The sequence below is a fragment of the Hyposmocoma kahamanoa genome, unplaced genomic scaffold, assembly GCF_003589595.1.
Source record: "Hyposmocoma kahamanoa isolate Upper Pololo Valley unplaced genomic scaffold, ASM358959v1 180, whole genome shotgun sequence".
Taxonomy (NCBI): Eukaryota; Metazoa; Arthropoda; class Insecta; order Lepidoptera; family Cosmopterigidae; genus Hyposmocoma; species Hyposmocoma kahamanoa.
The window spans coordinates 3,673,883-3,693,411 of record NW_020653711.1 but is presented as its reverse complement, the minus strand read 5'-3'; the positions used below and the strand labels follow the sequence as shown (position 1 = coordinate 3,693,411).

General features: G+C 34.8%; 2 protein-coding genes across 3 annotated transcripts in view; one reads left to right on the top strand and one right to left on the bottom strand.

Moving 5' to 3' along the window:
* The first annotated feature begins 3,841 nt into the window (after window positions 1–3,841).
* Window positions 3,842–6,973, top strand: LOC113225996 (NADH dehydrogenase [ubiquinone] 1 alpha subcomplex subunit 7-like). The gene is made up of 4 exons (XM_026458494.1): window positions 3,842–3,990; window positions 4,062–4,150; window positions 4,998–5,096; window positions 6,815–6,973. The coding sequence occupies exons 1-4, from the start codon at window positions 3,919–3,921 to the stop codon at window positions 6,885–6,887; spliced, it is 333 nt and encodes a 110-aa protein (XP_026314279.1). The 5' UTR covers window positions 3,842–3,918; the 3' UTR covers window positions 6,888–6,973.
* A 1,327-nt stretch (window positions 6,974–8,300) lies between these two features.
* The window catches only part of LOC113226008 (bromodomain-containing protein 1), a 33,312-nt gene continuing 22,083 nt past the window's right edge, over window positions 8,301–19,529 (bottom strand). Inside the window, exons 19-24 of one of the 2 annotated variants that reach the window (XM_026458512.1) lie at window positions 17,415–17,522; window positions 14,686–14,790; window positions 12,289–12,418; window positions 11,950–12,047; window positions 10,476–10,826; window positions 8,301–8,339 (exon numbers count right to left, since the gene is read on the bottom strand). In XM_026458512.1, the coding sequence (XP_026314297.1) occupies window positions 10,493–10,826; window positions 11,950–12,047; window positions 12,289–12,418; window positions 14,686–14,790; window positions 17,415–17,522 (775 nt within the window). In that variant the 3' untranslated portion in view covers window positions 8,301–8,339; window positions 10,476–10,492. Of the gene's footprint in view, window positions 8,340–10,078; window positions 10,827–11,949; window positions 12,048–12,288; window positions 12,419–14,685; window positions 14,791–17,414; window positions 17,523–19,529 lie in introns of those variants that run through there. The other variant, XM_026458511.1, reaches the window with a different exon arrangement.

Genomic DNA, 19,529 nt, shown 5'->3' with positions numbered 1-19,529 from the left:
TGTAGCTGCACAGTAAGCAGTAATATGGACTGGGGTCAGGCTGAAATTTGTTTATTTTAACATTATAGAGGAGTTTCAAAATGGCCACCGTAAAGACAAGTCCGCTAGAATTAAAAATTAAAAAAATAAAATCTAATCTGGCAGTATGTCTAATTATACGCCTTAGCTTGTCCAGAAGGACAAAAAAAATTACAAGTAATAACATTATACAATGTTCGTGACATTGTAGTTAAATGGCCATTTCTGGTCCAAATTTTCTTTTATGAAATGGGGTAACATGCCAAAGTGTATATATGTATAGTAAAAATGCCCAAAAATCTACATACTCATTGAATCCGTCGCTGCTGCTGCCTCTTTTTAACTTATATACTGAAGCTGAAATAGATGTATTGTTACGAAAGTTTTGTGAAAATCGTAGAAATAAAGTAAATTCCATATCTATCAAAAGACCCGAGTAAAGCCAAATCCGTAATATATAAATTTAATGTAGCTATTATCGTGTGCTCGATTTTAATTAGTAAATAGTTAATAACAATTAGTAGCACAAGTCGGAATGTTTGATTTTTTAAAGAATTTTAAAGTAGTTACTTTATTGGCCAAAAATTATTTGTGATTCTACAAATTTGTTTTTATTTGGTGCTGTTCCTATGGATTGATACATTGTAAATCTTTTTAAAGTTAGCATTGTCAGTCATACTTTCGCTGTATGAAACGACACGCGTCACAGGTTCATCTGTTGTACAATATTATGGAATAAAAACCATTTTTATTACCCACATAAACATAACGCACAGATACGCAAAAGGCATTCTCATTGCGAGGCATAAAAGTTAAAAATTCTACATCATCTTTTTGAAAATAAAAACTAAAATGCTTCACATACTGCGTTGTGACAGGACAGTGTTATTAAGTAGATTCAGTAGAGTCTATTCAGCATTGTAGCGATATTCCTAAAGATTTACAATTTATTGTTTCCTATTTTGTAAAATAGATTTTAATTAGTGTACAGTGTTGTTTTTTTTTTGTTTACAGTACACACTATTTTTTCTTAATGTTTTAGTGAATTTCCATAGACATAGAACTTCCATAGACAAGGTCATAACACAAACGCATGAAAATTTCGTTATTTTATAGCAAAGACAGTTAGTATTTTCTCATAGCACAAGTTATCGTAGCTAATAATGTTTTTAAGTGATTATATAAAGTTGTAACCATAAATGCCATTGTCCGTGGGAGTTAAATTACTTATACAAAAAATAAAAAATATTTTTACTAACGTAGCAATAAATGTAGTATGGCGTAGACTAAAAGCTGTCTTTTAGTTGAACGGGGTTACGTATCACTTGGGAGCTCTTATATACATTGTTGTTTGTTGTTAGACGATGGCCACTTAAAGTTGAGTCACGCTGACACGCTGTTTCGTGCAGGATCTTGTATTTTGTTTTGTATTTCTTGGTTATTGCTTTGATTTGACACACGAACCCATCTATGGAGAGCTCGTCAGTTGTTGTACCCAGTCAATTAATAGACGGCCTAAACCCTAAGATCCGAAATATAGATCTTATGAATTAAAGACATTTTGTATCTCGTTATAGGCGAACATTTTGTAAATAGGTAAATGAAGTCCAGTATTAGTAAGGTTTTTATATGAAACTTAAGTGTTTTTTTGCAATGTTTCCATTCCTTAAGGCTTGACAAGTTAACAGAGAACCATATCTAAATACGAATGTAAATGTTCATTGTTTTTCTTGTCTGAGTGGGTACAATACTATTTATAATATTGTCATTAAAAGAGGGTGCCTACTACTCAAAAATCTTGGAAAAAAATATAGGCAAGTTTTGTTACAAAACATCTACATATACAAAGTGTAACAAATAGGTTCTGACATATTTGAACTGGTGATCGTATTCCTGATTGACAACTAACATTAGCAAAAAAAAAACCATACCCGATTTTGCTGTCTGTCGCGCAGTCGGGTAAAAGTGCAAGCAGTTTTTATATCGGAAATTAAAACATCATCAGTACGATTATTTTCTAATGTACGGCCATTTTTGTTACACCGTAAGGGTCCGTACAAATCTGGTAATTGCGCTACACGTGTACAGTTAAGTGCTCTGTAATACTAATCACATCTCACATGATACAAGCGAGCATAGATGGCGCGCAAGCGGCACGCAAACAGATCGCACTACGTAATGCTCGCGAGTCTTTCATTCACCAGATCTGTACGCACCCTAAGGTAATTCTAAATATTTGACTAAAAATTCTTAACAAAAATGTGATTTTAGAAAATGTATATAATTTACGAAAAACGTATAGTGCTTTATTTTAAATGTTTTCTTTAACATTCCAAAATATCATTTTTGCTTAGAACATCTGTTTAGTTCAATTTAACTCAATTTTATTTCGATAGCAGATTTAATTTGCTGTTGGTTATCCTAAATTTAAGGTTGCATTGCCGAATTCAGAATCACGGGGGTCCCCCATTTTACTTTGTGTATGTTGCTATACTTTCTATTGTAATATGCGTCTCCCGTCATTCTTTAGCCGGCCCAAAACGTGTATATTAATTTAAGTAAATTATGTGATTTATTTATTTAAGGCTTGAATGTAAAAAGCCTGGGATTGTTTATTTGTTACGTTTATTTTCAAATACTTGTTTATTTTAAGGGTACTTCTCAGAAACAGATATTAGGCGAATAAAACTTAATTGCGTGATGTGATGCCCTCGTATTTTATTGAAGTTTGTCATAATTTTATTTATTATATGATATTTTATGATATGGATGTGTTAATCTGCGTACGACCTTATGGTCGCTTTTGAAAGGCCTTGTTGTTGCGTTTACAATTACCATCACGAGATACCTTTTTCTTGGATAGACGCATATTTCCGGAGTTAACCCATAATGTGTAAAAAGACCTTTATGTACATTTTTGAGAAACGCCCTTTGTGTAACTTAAATGATGTGAATAGAGTGTACAGTCCCGTGTGGTACATTTAGTACAAAATATTGCTTATTTTGAAAGTTTGAAGTAAGTTTGAGATTTCAGTAATCTGAAAGCAATAAATATGAATGAATGAAGTTGATTTTTTTTATTTTTCCATGTCTTTATAGTTTTAGTAACGCTTGCAACAACACGATTTCAAGTGGATAAGGTTTTTTTTTTGTCAAAGTCACCTCAAATGAACAGCGTCCAGCGTGAATAAATAGTCATGGAACTATGATTCCTAAATGAGCTGGAGAAAGACAAAGGCATGTAAGAGTCTGAAACACACCACAATATTATATTCATTTCATTGCGCATATGAACGTGCAGACTGAGTAATTCAATTGTAATTTAATCACCCTAAACTTAACACGAAATTCCAGTGATCATGATTCTCTTTAGGTCACCACATTAATTAAAACTACGTCCGTGTAGTAAGAGCGAAAAAGGAGTTGTGTCGTTGACGTCGACTCTTACGACGCAGCTCGATACAGGTCAGCTATAAATTCTCTTCCTGCTAATTTTGTCATATAATAAATATCACTACGATCGCGTCGATACGCTTTAAGCTGAACGAAGCCGAAAGCACATAAGCCACATTTTTATGTCCCCCCCCATTGACTTACAATTATAGTCCCCCCCGATTGATTCCAAGTAACTCCCTTATTTTACTTGGCACAACAGTTAGTATTGTATAAAAAATAAAACACTTTAAGGACATCACTATTTTATGGAATCATCTGAACTTCTTCATTTTTTGCAATCATTTTAACTAAGGTGAAGGCTTTATAGCCAATGCTCAGTAAGTACATATAAAAAAAAAAAAATTTTTGATTTTTTATCTGTGGCTGTCATTAATACGTCAAAATCAGTTGTTTTTGCAGAGGTTGTATTTATTTTCATCGCAAAAAGTGAAAAATTTAACGAAAATGAGCAAAGCCAAGGTTGCGTTGCGCGATATATCGCCAATAATGCAGGCCATAAGGAATTTCCTTCTTGGTGTAGGTATTTTACATTGTGTTTATTGTTATGTAACCTAGAATGTTTTTATATAAATTTGTTTTATTTTTAGAGGAAACATACGCTTGCTCTGCGTTTTGAGCCCCTTGTGTCAGCCAGGACCCAACCTCCGCCGCAAATTCCTGATGGAGTTTCACATAAGTAAGTTTTTTTAGAGACAAACTTACAAATTTTCTCGTTCGATGTTTTGATACCAAATTAATTGGTAATGCCGATAGTAATTGCTAACATCCTTAAATTTCACATTAAAAACAAATAAAACAAAGTTAGTTAGTCTTTGGAATATAGCTAATTTATTGCTGTCCCAGCAAAGTTGACACTAAATAACTAAAATTAACATTCTTACTTTGGCGTCACAGCACAGTTATGAAAATCTAATGTTAAAAAGACTAAACATAACATTAATACGAGGAATAAAAAAAAACTGACTTGTTCTTGACAGTCGTCTTTCACAATTCCTTTTTAGTGCAATGTATATGCATTTAGAATCAACTGGAATTTGCCATTTATGGGGTTTAAAACCCGTTATCCTATAGCTTCTGAGTACTTGGATGTCAAAAAGCCATAGTTGTGACCTGTTTAGCTCTTGCAGGTTGTCTGGATCAGTGATTTTTCAAATAAATGTTGTAAATTATGAGTGTGTACAAATATTTATTTACAAAGAGCAAACCCTAGAGTTTCCGACTCATTCTTTTCTACCTTAGAAATTGGTTTGTTTAAAACATTTTGGTGAATGTGACTATTTGAACTGTAATTTGTATACCTACCTATCAATAAATATATAGTTTGCACATCCTGTGTACAGATGGCAGGATATCAAGCTACACATTGACGGATCTTGATCCATTGCACTGGAGACAATTTAAGTATATAACTTGATATGCTGTCAACCATCTTAAAGTAAATGTTTATAGTTTTAAAATGCTGGAGCCAAAAGAAAGTTATAACGGTTGTTTGAAATCGATTTAAAAATGGCACTTGATTTCAGACATTCTCACAACTATTATTATACACGAGATGCTCGTCGAGAAGTAACTCCACCACTTGATGTCACTCAGCAATTGCTTGAAGCTAGCTCTGACAAAGGGTATGTACTGCCATCTAAGAGTTATGTAGAAATTAACTCTCAACATATTAGCGCACATCCTACTTTTCTTTTATAATATCAAGTGATGGGATGAATAAGGCAAGCGCCTGATGGTATGCTACTCGCCTGTCCATAACAGTTGCTGTGCCACTCAGAGCTTTAAATCGCAAATATTTGAGGGGCACTGCCACTGCGCCCGTCACCCCGAGACTTAAGTTGACTTCGAAACTGGAACGCAGTACTGTAGACTAGGCTGTACTCTATGAGTAGAATCACTGGCTGAGTGAGATTCATAATTAGAATGCTTTGAAAAAGAATGTTAAGAAAATAGAAGATCTTGACATTAACATTAAGATTATTGTTTCGTAACCCCTACGCCAAAATTGTGTGAAAAGTAAAATAAAATATAAAGTTGAAGATTATTACAGTTTGAATTTATAGAAATGCCTCTCGCCACGTAATCTGAGCTACCCCCTTATTTCAAATGGTGGATTGCGCCGGCTTGAACCGTGGATAAGGATTCCGATGAAGAAAAGTCCGGTGTAGAATATTTTCATGTCTTGTTACGACACAACATCAAGAAAACGTACATAAGGTCGTACTATATATTTTTACTTTTTATTAGAAAATCGTTGTTGTGTGCTTGTGCACTTCGTAGTAGTTACCAGTAAGGTAAAAAAAAAATATAAATTAGAGCTATACAATGAATCATACACCGGCACAGAAATTTTCGGGCCTAAATGATGTGGAAGAGTTTCTGGCCCAATTTGAAGCGATTAGTGCGATAAACAACTGGTCAGATGGGCAAAAAAGATACGTGATTGCGACGTATCTGGAAGGGCCAGCGTTGCAGTGGTATAAGACCCATTTTTCTGCATATGCCACATATGATATCATCGCTCAAAAATTGAAGGAGCAGTTCCCGTCGCAGGTCGATTATGCTCAAGAATTTTACTATAGGCGACAGAGGCCTAATGAGCCGCTTGTAGAATATTTTTACAATCTCGATAGTTTGGCAACGAAGGCAAAGATTGAAGATGATGGGAAATTCATAAAGCATTTCCTGAAATCTTTAGCTCCCAACTATCAGTGGGTGCTTGCCAGCAGATTGTTCGCGTCTAAAGACGAGTTAAGAAAAACCATTGTACAAATGGAAGATGTATTTAATCGTCAGACAAACTTAGAGCAACAGAGTATTGAATTACCAGTGTGTATTTCAAAAGATTATCCTCACTCTTGGCAAGCACAAGGGGATCCTTCACCCGTTGGTGGATCCGTCGTATCTACAGTACTACAATGCTCCAGCTTGGCCAAATTACCTTGGTTTGCCGAGGTTGCTCCTCAAAATTATCGAGTTGTGGACTCCAGCCAGCCACACCATACCATACCGTATCAACCCACAATATTACATGCTAATAAATACAACTAGAATTGCTAAGGCTCATTATTTGCCACTGTCATAAACTATATTGATTAAATGTCTTGGAAATGGCAAAATACAGAAATAATATTAATTGGTAAAGCACAGCTCTCCATTAAAATTTGGTAAATAATGGGTCTTGCTCGGCGGCGTTTAGAATACCTGGCCAGCTGTTCTTAGCACTAACATTGCTAATGAATCGCATAAAGTAAATATAAGTTTCTACAATCAAAGGAGTAATTTTGTAACTCAGATGCTCAAGAAATTGCATCAGAAAATTATATCTTTTTTTTTACAGGGAACCAAAGAAACTAGCCAATGTACCTCGCACTCCAGGCAAAATATACCACTGGGACAAACACTATGAATAAACAAATAATAGATTTAGACCAAATTCTAGAATGAAGTGTAAGTGATGTTAATTGTTTTAAGTTAAATAAAAATCATGTTTAAATAATGTATTAGTAGATTGCTTATTGTTATACCTTTTTCCTTGTTTATATAGTTTAAATGCTGACTAGATTAGAATAGCCTTTGTTGCACACAAAAGAAACTGAAAAAATGACGCAATCGGCGGCCTTATCGCTAAACAGCGATTTTATTTTTAAAATTATTAGGGTCACAAATTTGTGAAGGACCGTTAACAGTGCACAAAGCATATAAACGCTCTCTAAATTAAACTGAATATACACTTGAAATTTTGTACATACATATAGCTACAACACTAAATATTTGTATCTATACATACAACAACAATATTAAATATATAGAATAAATACTGGACTAGAATACTTTTATACCCTGAAATGGTAGGTAGTGCAAGTAGTTGTAGTGTTATAAGCATAAAAATTATTTTGGGAATTTTTAAGTTTAAACACTTTAAAAAGGTAGAACCCGACTTGTCAGCAAGCATTCGGATTTTGGTTGTGGATATCGATTATCCTTACTTGTACGCGCCGCACTTCAACAGACTGAGTACATGTATCTGACAGAGTCGAAGTGGCGGTTTGTTTATTTATTTATACAGAATAATTACACACACATACACAGTATGCACCATGGCGTTACAGCGATGTTGGAATACACTAAAAAATAAAATATTACTTTGTTCTTTATATTTCGGTTTACTGAGACAAAATGGTAAAGCAGCGAAACATGAAAGCATCAACAATTCAATGATCTTACGAAATAAAAAAACCCTTAACAGCTAATAAGATTCAAATTCATTTAACATAATTATAATCCTTATAAGCCACTGCAGTAATCGAAAGCCCCAAAATGCCTAATTTCATATAATATCATATATTTCTATGACGATACAGACACAATATATGAAAATACTGACTTCAAAGTTCTATGTACTATGGGCCACACCTAAATTGTACCCTAATTCCTTGATATAGCGTTAAAAAAATCTAGATTAACCTGTTATTAAATGCACAACTAATTCAATGCCTGTCAGGTGTATATTCTATATACTTTATACACACAATACCCTATTATAATTTCATTTAATATTCTAACCACTTGTAAGTTGATTTTACTGAGACAAACATTTTGAAAAAACAAGAATTTTGGTCACATTTATGTTCACACAGGGTCCATTCAGCCATTTTTTGTTACTTGTTCGAAGTATCCGCCACAATGCCATAATGTGTAATATAATCAGCGTCAAAATTATACGAAACTGCGAAATTTTTTTGTAGTATTAGCAATAATAATCTCAGTACAGAGTACTAAAAAACCGACCTCAAAAGTCATTCATCCCCTAGTTTGCCACTCTTAGCGGTAAAATATATATTTTTTTTAAATTTAAATGGGACCACTGCTGACGTGAGGTGAGGTCTACCCAACAAAAAAAGGATCATCAAAATCAGTTCACAAAATTACGGACGAACAAAGTTACGGAGTTATCTCGTAAAATACATATATAAAAAAACATACAGTCGAATTGAGAACGTCCTCCTTTTTTTGAAGTCGGTTAAAAAGAAAAAAGCTCAAATGAACCGTCAGTTACTATAGTTAATAGCAATACTGCACAGGCGCTAGCTACACACGTTCATATTAAAAATCGTTTATTCATAATTTGGTTAATGTAAGTAACATTAACCAATGTTTACATTAATGTAACCATTTATTAATGTATGTACTTTAGAAATGTGCCGCTAAATAACATGGGACCATTTTTGTCGAGTGATTTACAATATTGCTACAAAGTTTAACCACTAAAGTCTGTCTCTAAAGGAATGCTAAAAACAGGTTGAATTATGAACCACAGGTCACATATACCAGAATTTTTAATGGAAATCAAAAGACGATTGAAGTAATTCTTTTTTCAAATTATACGTTCTGGTATATGACACATAACTTTCTAAACTAAATAATTGTATTAATTAAATTGTACCTTTTATTATTTCGTGTTCCTCTAAATATGTCTAAGAGTGTATATTATTATACTATTATGATAGACAGATAAAACGTTCATTTTTTGCATCACACACATACAACTATATAGATTAAAAGAACAACACACAGAAATTAAAATTAAAGGTGGGAATAAAAACAAACAGAACAAGAAATTAAATAAAAATACATAAAAAAACAAAACATTAACTTATTATCAACAGCTTGTGTGCCGCAGCAAGCCAAATGGGTCAGGACTCAGTGCGAAATTTGCCCAAAAGCGGAGCCTGATTTTCAGCCACCACATTCGAGGTTAGCGTGTTGCGGTGCAACAAAAGCAAAAATATTGTGAAGTGACATAACCATTAAATTCATAGTTATAGTATAATCATAGATTTTTAGTACAAATATCCGTCAAAACGGTGATTATACACATTTCATACAATTACAATGCTATAATATAATTATTATTTATTTCAATATGTTGAGCTACCAATTTGACATGACTACAATATAATCTTTATTTTGAATAATACACATTATTACTTATTACATACTGCTTTCTCAGCCGTAAAGATAGTTTCTACATACATACATATACTGGTTACTAATGTTTGTATAATATACAGAGTGACCCCTAGAGGTTTGCGACATTAAAAGTATAATGTATGGAACATTTTCGAATTCACTAGATACAAGCATTTACTATGAATCAGACAATTGAGGCTATCAGCGCAATAGTGATATAACCAACATAACATTTTTTTCTACAACATTACTTTTAAAGATACTGAAGTATATAATTATTTTATTTTGGATGCTACTTTCATGTAAAAAAAAAATTACTAATTTCCCTTTTCAATGAGTCTGCATAGTAAAATTAACTCGTGTTGACTGGTAACATCATTCCTACAGTCCTTTTGGGGTCACCCTGTTTAACACAATTTTGGTTAACATATTTTTGTATATATTTAATGTTTTTAGTTCATATTTTTGTATATATTTAATGTTTTTAGTCACCAGATGTAATATTCCCTTAAACTGTAGTTAATATCGAGTTCTTAGGTTTTCGCGATTGTTACACATAGGAATGAAACTATTTTTCCGGATTTAAATCGCGTATATTTGTTTTTTCAACCTTTGGACCTGTAAAGGGCCCGAAACGTCGGTTTGTTTGAAAAAACAAATATACGCGATTTAAATCCGGAAAAATAGTTTCATTCCTATCTGTAGTTAATATTTTAATCATCTAGTAGACATTGATTTTTCTGGTCTGATCGGTAGGCCAGGTGTCCCCAAAGAGCCTGGCTACCCTGGTCACCTCTTACGACTTCGATGGTGTTCATTGTGTTATATCAAACAGACTAATAAAAATAGTAACGTGGTAACGTGCTAGACAATCACACCAAATACCTGGTCTCAAACTAGGGAAGTCCATGCACTAGGAATACCAGAGGAACAGAATTCAATCACTAGAATCAGTACTATCCGGGGTCTGTATACGCATCATAGAAAAGTTCCCAAAGCTAAAAGTCCGGTTTCTAGGTCTACGGGACCTATATCTAAACCTGTGTCATTTATCCTCACCGTCCACTTGCTTTCTGAACTGCATTGCGTCGTTATAAGCTTTCTTTACAGCTTTTCTATCTGTTGGTTTGCGAGATTCAACTAATTTCGATTGATCGATGCTTTTCTCTATACCCAAAAGCTCCAGTTTATTAGGTGGCAGCCACTGCCAAGTTCTTTTTACGTCGAAGAATAACACCAAGTACAGTATTGGTTCGTGAGAGTGATTTTTCTTCAGGCTCAGTACGTCTTGTGGTGGTACGGGAAGTGGTACGCCTTTGTAGATGTAGCCTTTTGGCATTTTTGGGTCGATTATTAGCGCCGGATACCAGGGATATCCTCTGAAAGATATATTTCATTTGTTAAAATCAGGTACTGGCAAGTTAGTAGAGAGAGTTACAATTAGGTCAAGAAAAATTATACTGTAGACCTTTTATTCATCCACATGTGTCACTGCTGAGTATGGTGCGCCTCTAATGAAAATTCAGGATCATCAATGAGGCCTATACCGGATAAGAACGTTTCGCAGGCCTCATGACTAGTTTACACCTATTAAGTGACGAAGTACTTGATTTTAACTTAATTTCAAGTATTTTATTTTCACCTATTTTAATGAAGCTATAAGTCAACTTACACTGAGATTTATATAAGGAACTTTGACTTCGATAAAATACACAAATATATTTAAACAAAAATGGCTAAGTTTTTCGTATTTACAAAACGATTTAAGCAAGAAATTACGAAGTAAACTCAAAAATTTAATTTAATTTCTTGCTTGAACTTAGAAAAAGTTCGTTTTATAAATCTCAACCTCGTATTCATATAAAAATTGCAAACAAAACACAGGCAAATATTTCTAACTTAAGTATTTGTAACTAAATTTTTGTGAAGCCAATATTTGCTAAAATGCAACATAGTAAAGCTACCCCTACCGGGTCATGCGCGGTACGCGGGAGAAGCGGCTGCTCCGTTAAGAAAAGGGTTGATTTATGGTAGACTTATGTAGATAGTAAGTAATTAATTAAGTTAAAACTTAGTTAATTACTTTGTCACTTAATAGGTGTCAACTAGCCATTACAAGAGTTTGCAACTTGTAAGTGCGTGCGCGCACATTATTAACAATACCGTCGGCCGACATAGTGATGACCCTTTCACTCTTGCGATAGATATATATTTTATATATATATAATAAGTGACGGGACGAACAAGTCGTGCGCCTAATGGTAAGCTACATGCCTATCCATAAGAGTTGACAGTGCCACTCAGAGCTTGTAATTTCACCAGCACCCTTACACTTCAAAATCTGAACACAGTAATGCTGACATTGCTGCTTGGCGGCAGAAATAGGTACGATAAATATTAAGGTATGGTTAGAGAGAGACAGAGACCTCTTACTTATGTTTTTTTACAATTTGAGAGTATTTTAGCCTGCTTCATTCTTACCAGTGCACATACAAATTTTACCTGCACTTGGCCCAAACAAGTTGCAGTGGTTCCAGCTGTAAATCAACGGTGGAGCTCTTCACTGGGGTTCTCGACGTCGTCGACCGAGTGCCGCGGCCCTGTTGAAAAGAACAGATTGTATGTATTCGGGCCCTGTACTGTCAAATAAGTAATACTCGACCAAATTACAAGAAAGCTTTATACTTGACATTGTCTGTTTATATGCTATACTTATACATATTATACGCTATTGTACACACAATCATATCTTTCTGCCAACGGGGTAGACAGAGACTACGAAAATCCACTTGCTTCCGAAACAGATGCAGATTGTTTAAAATTTAATAACCAATAAATTACCTTGACGGGTGTAGTAGGTGTGTCATTATCGGACATGTCAGTATGCACAGCGGTTCTGCGCGAGCGCCGCCTACGCTCTGCGCCACTGCCGCCTTCCACGTTAGAATCCATGGTTTCGTTATAGCTCGATCTACAAAAAATAATAAGTTAATTAATTTACTGGGAGAAACATTTGTATGGCCTATGTTTGAGTTTGGGTACAATTTGTGGTTGTCTATCTATGTGTCCATGGCACTCGCGACACAGGGTTTCCCTAGTGTGGGCTATGAGTGTGTGCGTTATTATTATTATATTGAGTTCATTATGACGTCACCTTTATTGTATTACAAGTAGTACTATTATTATCAAGAATAATTTCAGTACCTTATACGATGAGGGAACAGTACCTAACTATAGCACAGTAATGATTTCTGTTCGGTCTAGATACGATATGCACGCAACTTGCTTATGGATACGAGTAATAACAATTTGCGTTTATTGAATTTAATTTTATTTTGATGAAATCCTGTCTTAGGTTCAAATTTATACTGTAACCCGCAGCGTCAGAATTATTGCAATGTTAGAGCGTCAAAATATCTGACCATGAATTTAAGATGTACTTTCGATCATTATGCAAACGAATTTGAGTTTCGGTCTACATATATTGCATTAAAATTTTAGGTATAACTGTAGATAGGGACATGTTGTTTAAAACTCACTCGCAACAGGTCTGTGCAAAACTATACACGCTTAGCTATACACTCTACAAATTGTCAAAAACTGCGGACCGCCGAACTGTGGTAATGGCTTACCACGGCTTTGTTGGATCTATCCTTAGGTATGGTGTGATTTTCTGGGGTAACTCTACCTACAGTGAAACTATATTTAGAGCCCAAAAGCGATGTGTCAGAGCCATATGCAACATTAAATACACTGACAGTTGCCGATCATTTTTCCGGGACCTAAAATTATTAACCTTCCTATGTCTGTAAATCTTAGAGGCATCTATTTTTGTTACGACTTGAGTGATCAAGTCATCATATCAATAAGTAATTTGCAAACTTCATTTAATTGGCTATGTAAGTATTACTTCTGCACAATCTCTTACCTATCTAAATTCCAATTACGCAGCAGGCGATGGGCAGAGTTAGCTTAAACTCTAAAAATAATAACGTAGAGGCCTAAAGTAAAGAGCATAGACAAAAAAGGTTCTTCACACCAGCCATCATTGGTTGCCTAGCAACGCTTTGTTATTAAACATTCTACATCGAGTTTGGCTAGAGTATAGTTATTAATATTTTTAGACTTTTTAATTATTATTAGTTTTTTGACATTGTATCCATTTTTCTTTTATTATTATTTTGACATTACATTTTTATTTAATTGACTTCGTATGCCACTTTGGCTTATTGCAGAGATTCCATAAAATTATTATTACCATCTATATCATGTACCTGTAATAACGAATGAATAAATGAATTGAAACCCCCAGCACATTTCGCCTATGTACTGACTGGGGCGGGATACCCACAGTCATAAGCGTCAATGAGGCTAGTCTACTGCGGGTCGAGTCAGCACGTGGCAAACTGATAGTCATAGAACATGTTTCGTAACAATATTAAACTCGACAATTAACTTAGTTGTGTGTCTTTCCACCGTGTCTATACATGTCGTAATGTTAAACAGTACATAGAGGAACTTACCAGTTGTTTGTCTCTTAGGGTACATTCACTTACACAGCCATATCTTTAGTTTTAACCAAACTGAAGTGCACTCGGTTCCCGCCATTGCTGTTGACGTTACTACCGTCTCGATAGTGTCAAAATAAAAAGTTAGCAAAGGCAAAGCAGTGTTATCACAATACAAAAAAGGGTGAAGTTCGTTTACTCACCAAATGATTGATTATCGCGTGATTCGCGACAGGTATCTTAGCTGTTTGGCTTGCTGCAGCACTCACAACTTGCTTTTTAATTAATTGTAGATATATGTCGTTTATTGTGTATATTTATTTGATTTCATTCCTTTTTGTTATATTGTTTTGAGTTTTTTCTTTTGTCATCTTTCTTTCTTTAGCTATTTGTTGTTTCATATTATTGTGTGTGCTTGTGGTAAGTCAATAAATGTATTCTATCTATCTATGCATCGTTAGCGTAAGTTCCGATAAATCAAACACGTTAACTAATTTTAACTGTTTGTAAAAGAGAATTTTGTGTTTTTTTTTTTTCATTTAAAACGAATATTTGACCATTTGTCCTTACCCGCGTTTTAGTTAGTGGACGGCGGGTACGCTAATCAGTGCATATCCTCAATTGTATTATCAATTTTTTCCAAAGTGGTTGATTCAACACATTCACTGTTATGCGGAATCAACCAAAGCAAAGTATAGAGTCTTAAGAATTTACAGCACAGGACACTTACCCGTCGCTAGAGCTCATAGAGCAGGAGTGATCGGATGCATTGTCGTCGTCGTAATGAGTGCAGGATGAGCACGACTGCGACCACGCAGAGCTGCTGCTTGAAGATCTGCAGACACATTTGGTATCAACACATATGCACCCACAAAATATAAATCTAACACAAGCTTTTGTTCTTTGTTGTTTATAAAAACTAGAACTATACTGTTTTATGTAAGAAATGTATGAATGTACAGTGGGTGCCCTCACTTAAGTATCCACTATCTGTACTACGTGCTATACAAATAGTGGATATAAAAGTGAGGGCACCGAGTGTACCAAAATTAAATGTAAACCATCTTTGTGTTTCTACCATTCATATTTTATAAGCTTAATGTAATATACTTAGTTATTGTAATAGACTTAGTTATTGTTATTTGGCAAACACTTGACGGACGTAAGACCTAGCTACTCATAGTACAGGGGATCCTAGTTTGGGAGCTAGGCACATCTCTGTACCTATTTTTGTGTTATGTGTGTGCAATAAAGATATTATTATTAAAACTATTATTAACACCGATGTGTCGCCTTATTTTTCGCCCAATTCAATTGGAGGACGGATGAGGGGGGACAGACGCGAAGACCGAGCGACTAAGTTATTTTTTTTAATTAATAACCTACCTGTCTGGTGTAAGTACGTTGTTTAAAAAAATATATTCTGCCACCGTTAGTTGAAAGGGCGCATGTGACAAAAACTCAAAACCGAGAAAATGATGTTTAAAGAAATGAAATTTAAAAATATCTACTTTTCTTTTGAGGTAACTTCATAGCTTATCCACCTAGAAAAATAATAAAAATAGTGACAAATCGGCTATTTTTACTGATCACGGCAGTACCTATACTATATAATTATACTATATATACTATAACTTATGCACAAAAAAAGTCACATTCGCTCTTACAACTAACGGCGGCAGTATTAAACATTAAATATTTGACAATAGTATTCAAATATAAAATAATTATGTAATTTAGTATCATTTAAAGTTTTAAAGCATAGGTTCCCAAACTTTTTGGCTTATCGCCCACTTAGGCACGATAAAAAAAATTCAATGCCCACCACCACAAAAAATTATTTAACAAAAACCTGTGTTTTATACTAACTTAATTAAAAAATGGCAAGGAAAAGAATTGTGTATTTACATACATATATAATACGAACCCTATACCCCACCTACTGTGGGTTCTGGCTTGGCCTGTGGCGCGTGTTCGCTTTCAGATTAAGGGCGCTTTGTGAGGAAGTTCCAGATTCGATCCCTTATTTATGAAAAAAGCCAATTTATGAAAAAAACATTTTTAAGTTGATCCTGTCAGGGTATTCTGGGTATTGCCTTCAGAATGATCGTTACTCTGGTTACTCATAGTACAGGAAATTCCCTAGTTTGAGACCGGAAATTTGAAGTGATTGTCTGGCATTTTTTCCCTAAATACTTCTCTTTTTGGCATAGCTTTCAATAAAAACGAATCTAACAGAGAGGCAGTCGAGATACAACGCTATAAGTTGTATAAGTATTTAGATAAGATATTATTTCCACTACATCGGGAAGTATGCCTTACATTTTGAACAATTGTGAAATCTAGTCCCGTATACTACCTACGTAAGGTGGCGCGCGGACGCTTTGGGCTTCGCCCTCCGCTAGCCCTCGGCCTACGGCCTCATCACTTGTGACTTTAAAAAAATTAACATAGCTCTTTAATGGCGGCCATGATGATAAAGGGCAAAAAGTAAATTTTGACTGCAAATTATTATTAAACACCAATAGAGAACCCCTCATGGTGATTTTCAGTAGAATTAAAGCAAAATTTTAACCGCTAAAAAGTTTGTAAGGCAGCCATTGAAAAATGACGAAAAATAAATTTTTTACCGGAAATTATTATTTAACACCCATAGACTCTCCCACATGCCGATTTTCAATCAAATTAGAGCAAATTTTCATCTCCTGCCAAAAAGCACTTCTATGGCATCCATGTTGAAAAATGGCGAAAAACCAATTTTCATCACAAATTATTATCAAGCACTCCTAGAGACTGATATGCCAATTTTCAAAGGGATCTGAGCAATTTTTTTCTGCCGCCAACAAACGCTTCTATGACGGCCATATTTGAAAAACAAATTTTGAGCACAAATTATTATTCGGCCTTATTATTTCTAGTGGCCTTCACATGCCAATTTTCATCAGTCGAATCGGAGCAAGTCTCTTTCGGCAGTTATTTTTAACGAAAAAAAAAAACACTTATCTGGCAGCTATATTAAAAAATGGCGAAAATAAATTTTTGACCACAAATTATGATTAAGGACTCCTAAAGACCCTTGCATGCCAATTATGAGCTGGATCCAAGCAAGTTTTTCTTCGGCCACCATTTTGAAATCGCCATCTTGAATTTTTTTTACCCAGGCAGTTAACCAGTGTTACCCTCTATCACATTCCTTCAAGCACCTCCTACATATCTATAATAGTTTTCGTGATAAGAGGATTTGAAATTTGTATGGCGGCCATCTTGTTTATTTGAATTTCGAATTTTTTTACTTCCCGCGGAAATTGACCAGGGTGCATCTCATAATAATGCATAAAAATCCTCCCCATGTATTATAGTTTTTGCAGGCCGTTGATATTTTTTAAAAGTAATGTTTTAGAAAGAAAACACTGTGGGTTTTTTTAAACACTTGTGCAAATAGCTTCAAATAATAATTACCTTGACAGTCCGTCGCTATCGGAACCTACTTCTCCCGGTGGACCGCGGTACTGAAGAAACGACGCCGGCACAGGAGTCGATATTGATTTGCCTTCACCTTGCATAGTTCTGAAAAAAAAAGAAACCATTAAGTAAATATTAGATAACACCACATATGTTGCTCTGATCCCAAAGTAAGTAGCTAAAGCAATTATGTTATGGAAACAACGACGGCACCACAAACACCCAGTCCCGAGACAATATAGAAAGTTAGTTCCCTACACTGACCCGACCGGAGATTGAACCCGGGACCTCAGAGATGGCGAAACCATGAAAACCAGTGTGCAAGCTACTCGATCACGGATTTCGATTAAGTCAATATCATTTCTGTTATTTAATTACAATCTCCAGGTATATTTATTACCAATAATCAACATAAATACACTTCGATATTTGTTTGTTAGCTTCGAATAAAAAATAACTTTGTGCCAGAAAACTACACTAAATCTCTGGCCATCTTCCACCCGATATCCGTCCGAAGCAATTATTGTCAAAATGAGTAAATACTAGACAAAATTAAATGATGCTAATGACCCATGATGCGAATGTAGCTTCCAGTGGCGAGGCGTGAAAATTGTCTTTAATAAAGCCGTAGCAAAACAGAAAAGAGTTGCTTGAACAAGTGGCGCCTTGGCGACAATTAAACATAACACTTATTAGCACACAAGTTACTATACTTCGTTTCAATCCATTTTGAACAAAATGTAAACAAACAAGTCACTGACCCGACCATAGATGGTTTAGTGACGGCCAATTGTAATGCCAACCACAAATCGATTAATTAATTAAATGAATCGATTTGTTCTATTGAGTCATACTAGCGGTTTTCCTTACATAACCTATATAAGCATATTTAAATTTTCCGAAATCTTCATTTTAATTAGTTCTTCAAATCGTTACACTTAGATACTCGTTCGATTGCGATTTAAATATTCGATTTACTAATCGATTACAAAAACTTTAATTGAATGAACCAAATGTTTTTTCGTACAGCACTATGCAACCATAGACAAGTAATAGATGTATAGATGATAAATAACCTCACTTTGGGACTACCATTTTTCAAATACGATTTAACAAAGCTGTTCAAATCAATATTGTTGGAAAAAGTGATATCTGATGATATAACAAGTCGAAATCTTCAAAATATACGTGAAAGTGTTACTCATTCTATTTATTGCGTGATTGCTTTAGAAATTTAACCAAATGCTTTTGTTTACTTTTTGTTCAAAATGGTTTGGAACATACTATAGTACACTTTATTTCCCTGGTTAAAAATTGAGCACAAAATGTAGTAAATTACTGTAAAATATTTATAATATTTGATAATACGTAGAAAATTTTAGGCAAATCGGTGGGAATCAAGTTAAGTGGATGAATCGCCACTGGAAGGAATTTGGTCGAATGTTACTTATTTGACAATAGTTATTTTGGACGGAGAACAAAAGTTGACCCAAACTAGGGAATTCCTTATACTATTAGTACCGGAACAACGCAATTCACTGGACACTACTCGGAGCGAATGTAGAAAATTTACTTCCCAAGTTGGTCCTACCGGGAATTAAACCCGGACCTCCCCATAAAGCGCCCATACCGCTAGGTTATACAGGTCGCTAAAATATTCATACCCACCATGGGTACATCCCTATGTTACATCAATTACTGATATAGCGACGGAACTGGGAACCACGATTATCATTTCATTTAGCGCTTTTTAGAGGACCGATCCCCAACGTAATTAACTATCCTTAGATTTTTTTATAATATCAAGTGACGAGACAAATAAGTCGGGCGCCTGACGCCTGTCAATAACAGTTGCAGTGTCACTCAGAGCTTTAAATCGAAAAGATCTGAGGGACACCCCCACTTCCCCCGTCACCCTGAGACTCAAGTTGACAAGTTCCATGTGCCTGTAATTTTACCAGCACCTTTACCTTTCCAAAACGGAACGCGGTAACGCTCACATTACTGAGTGACGGCAGAAATAGGTAGGGTGGCTTTACCTGGACGAATTCTTTCACAAGGAGCTCTACTGCTACTAAATATTGAATACAAGATACTAATATATAAGAATAA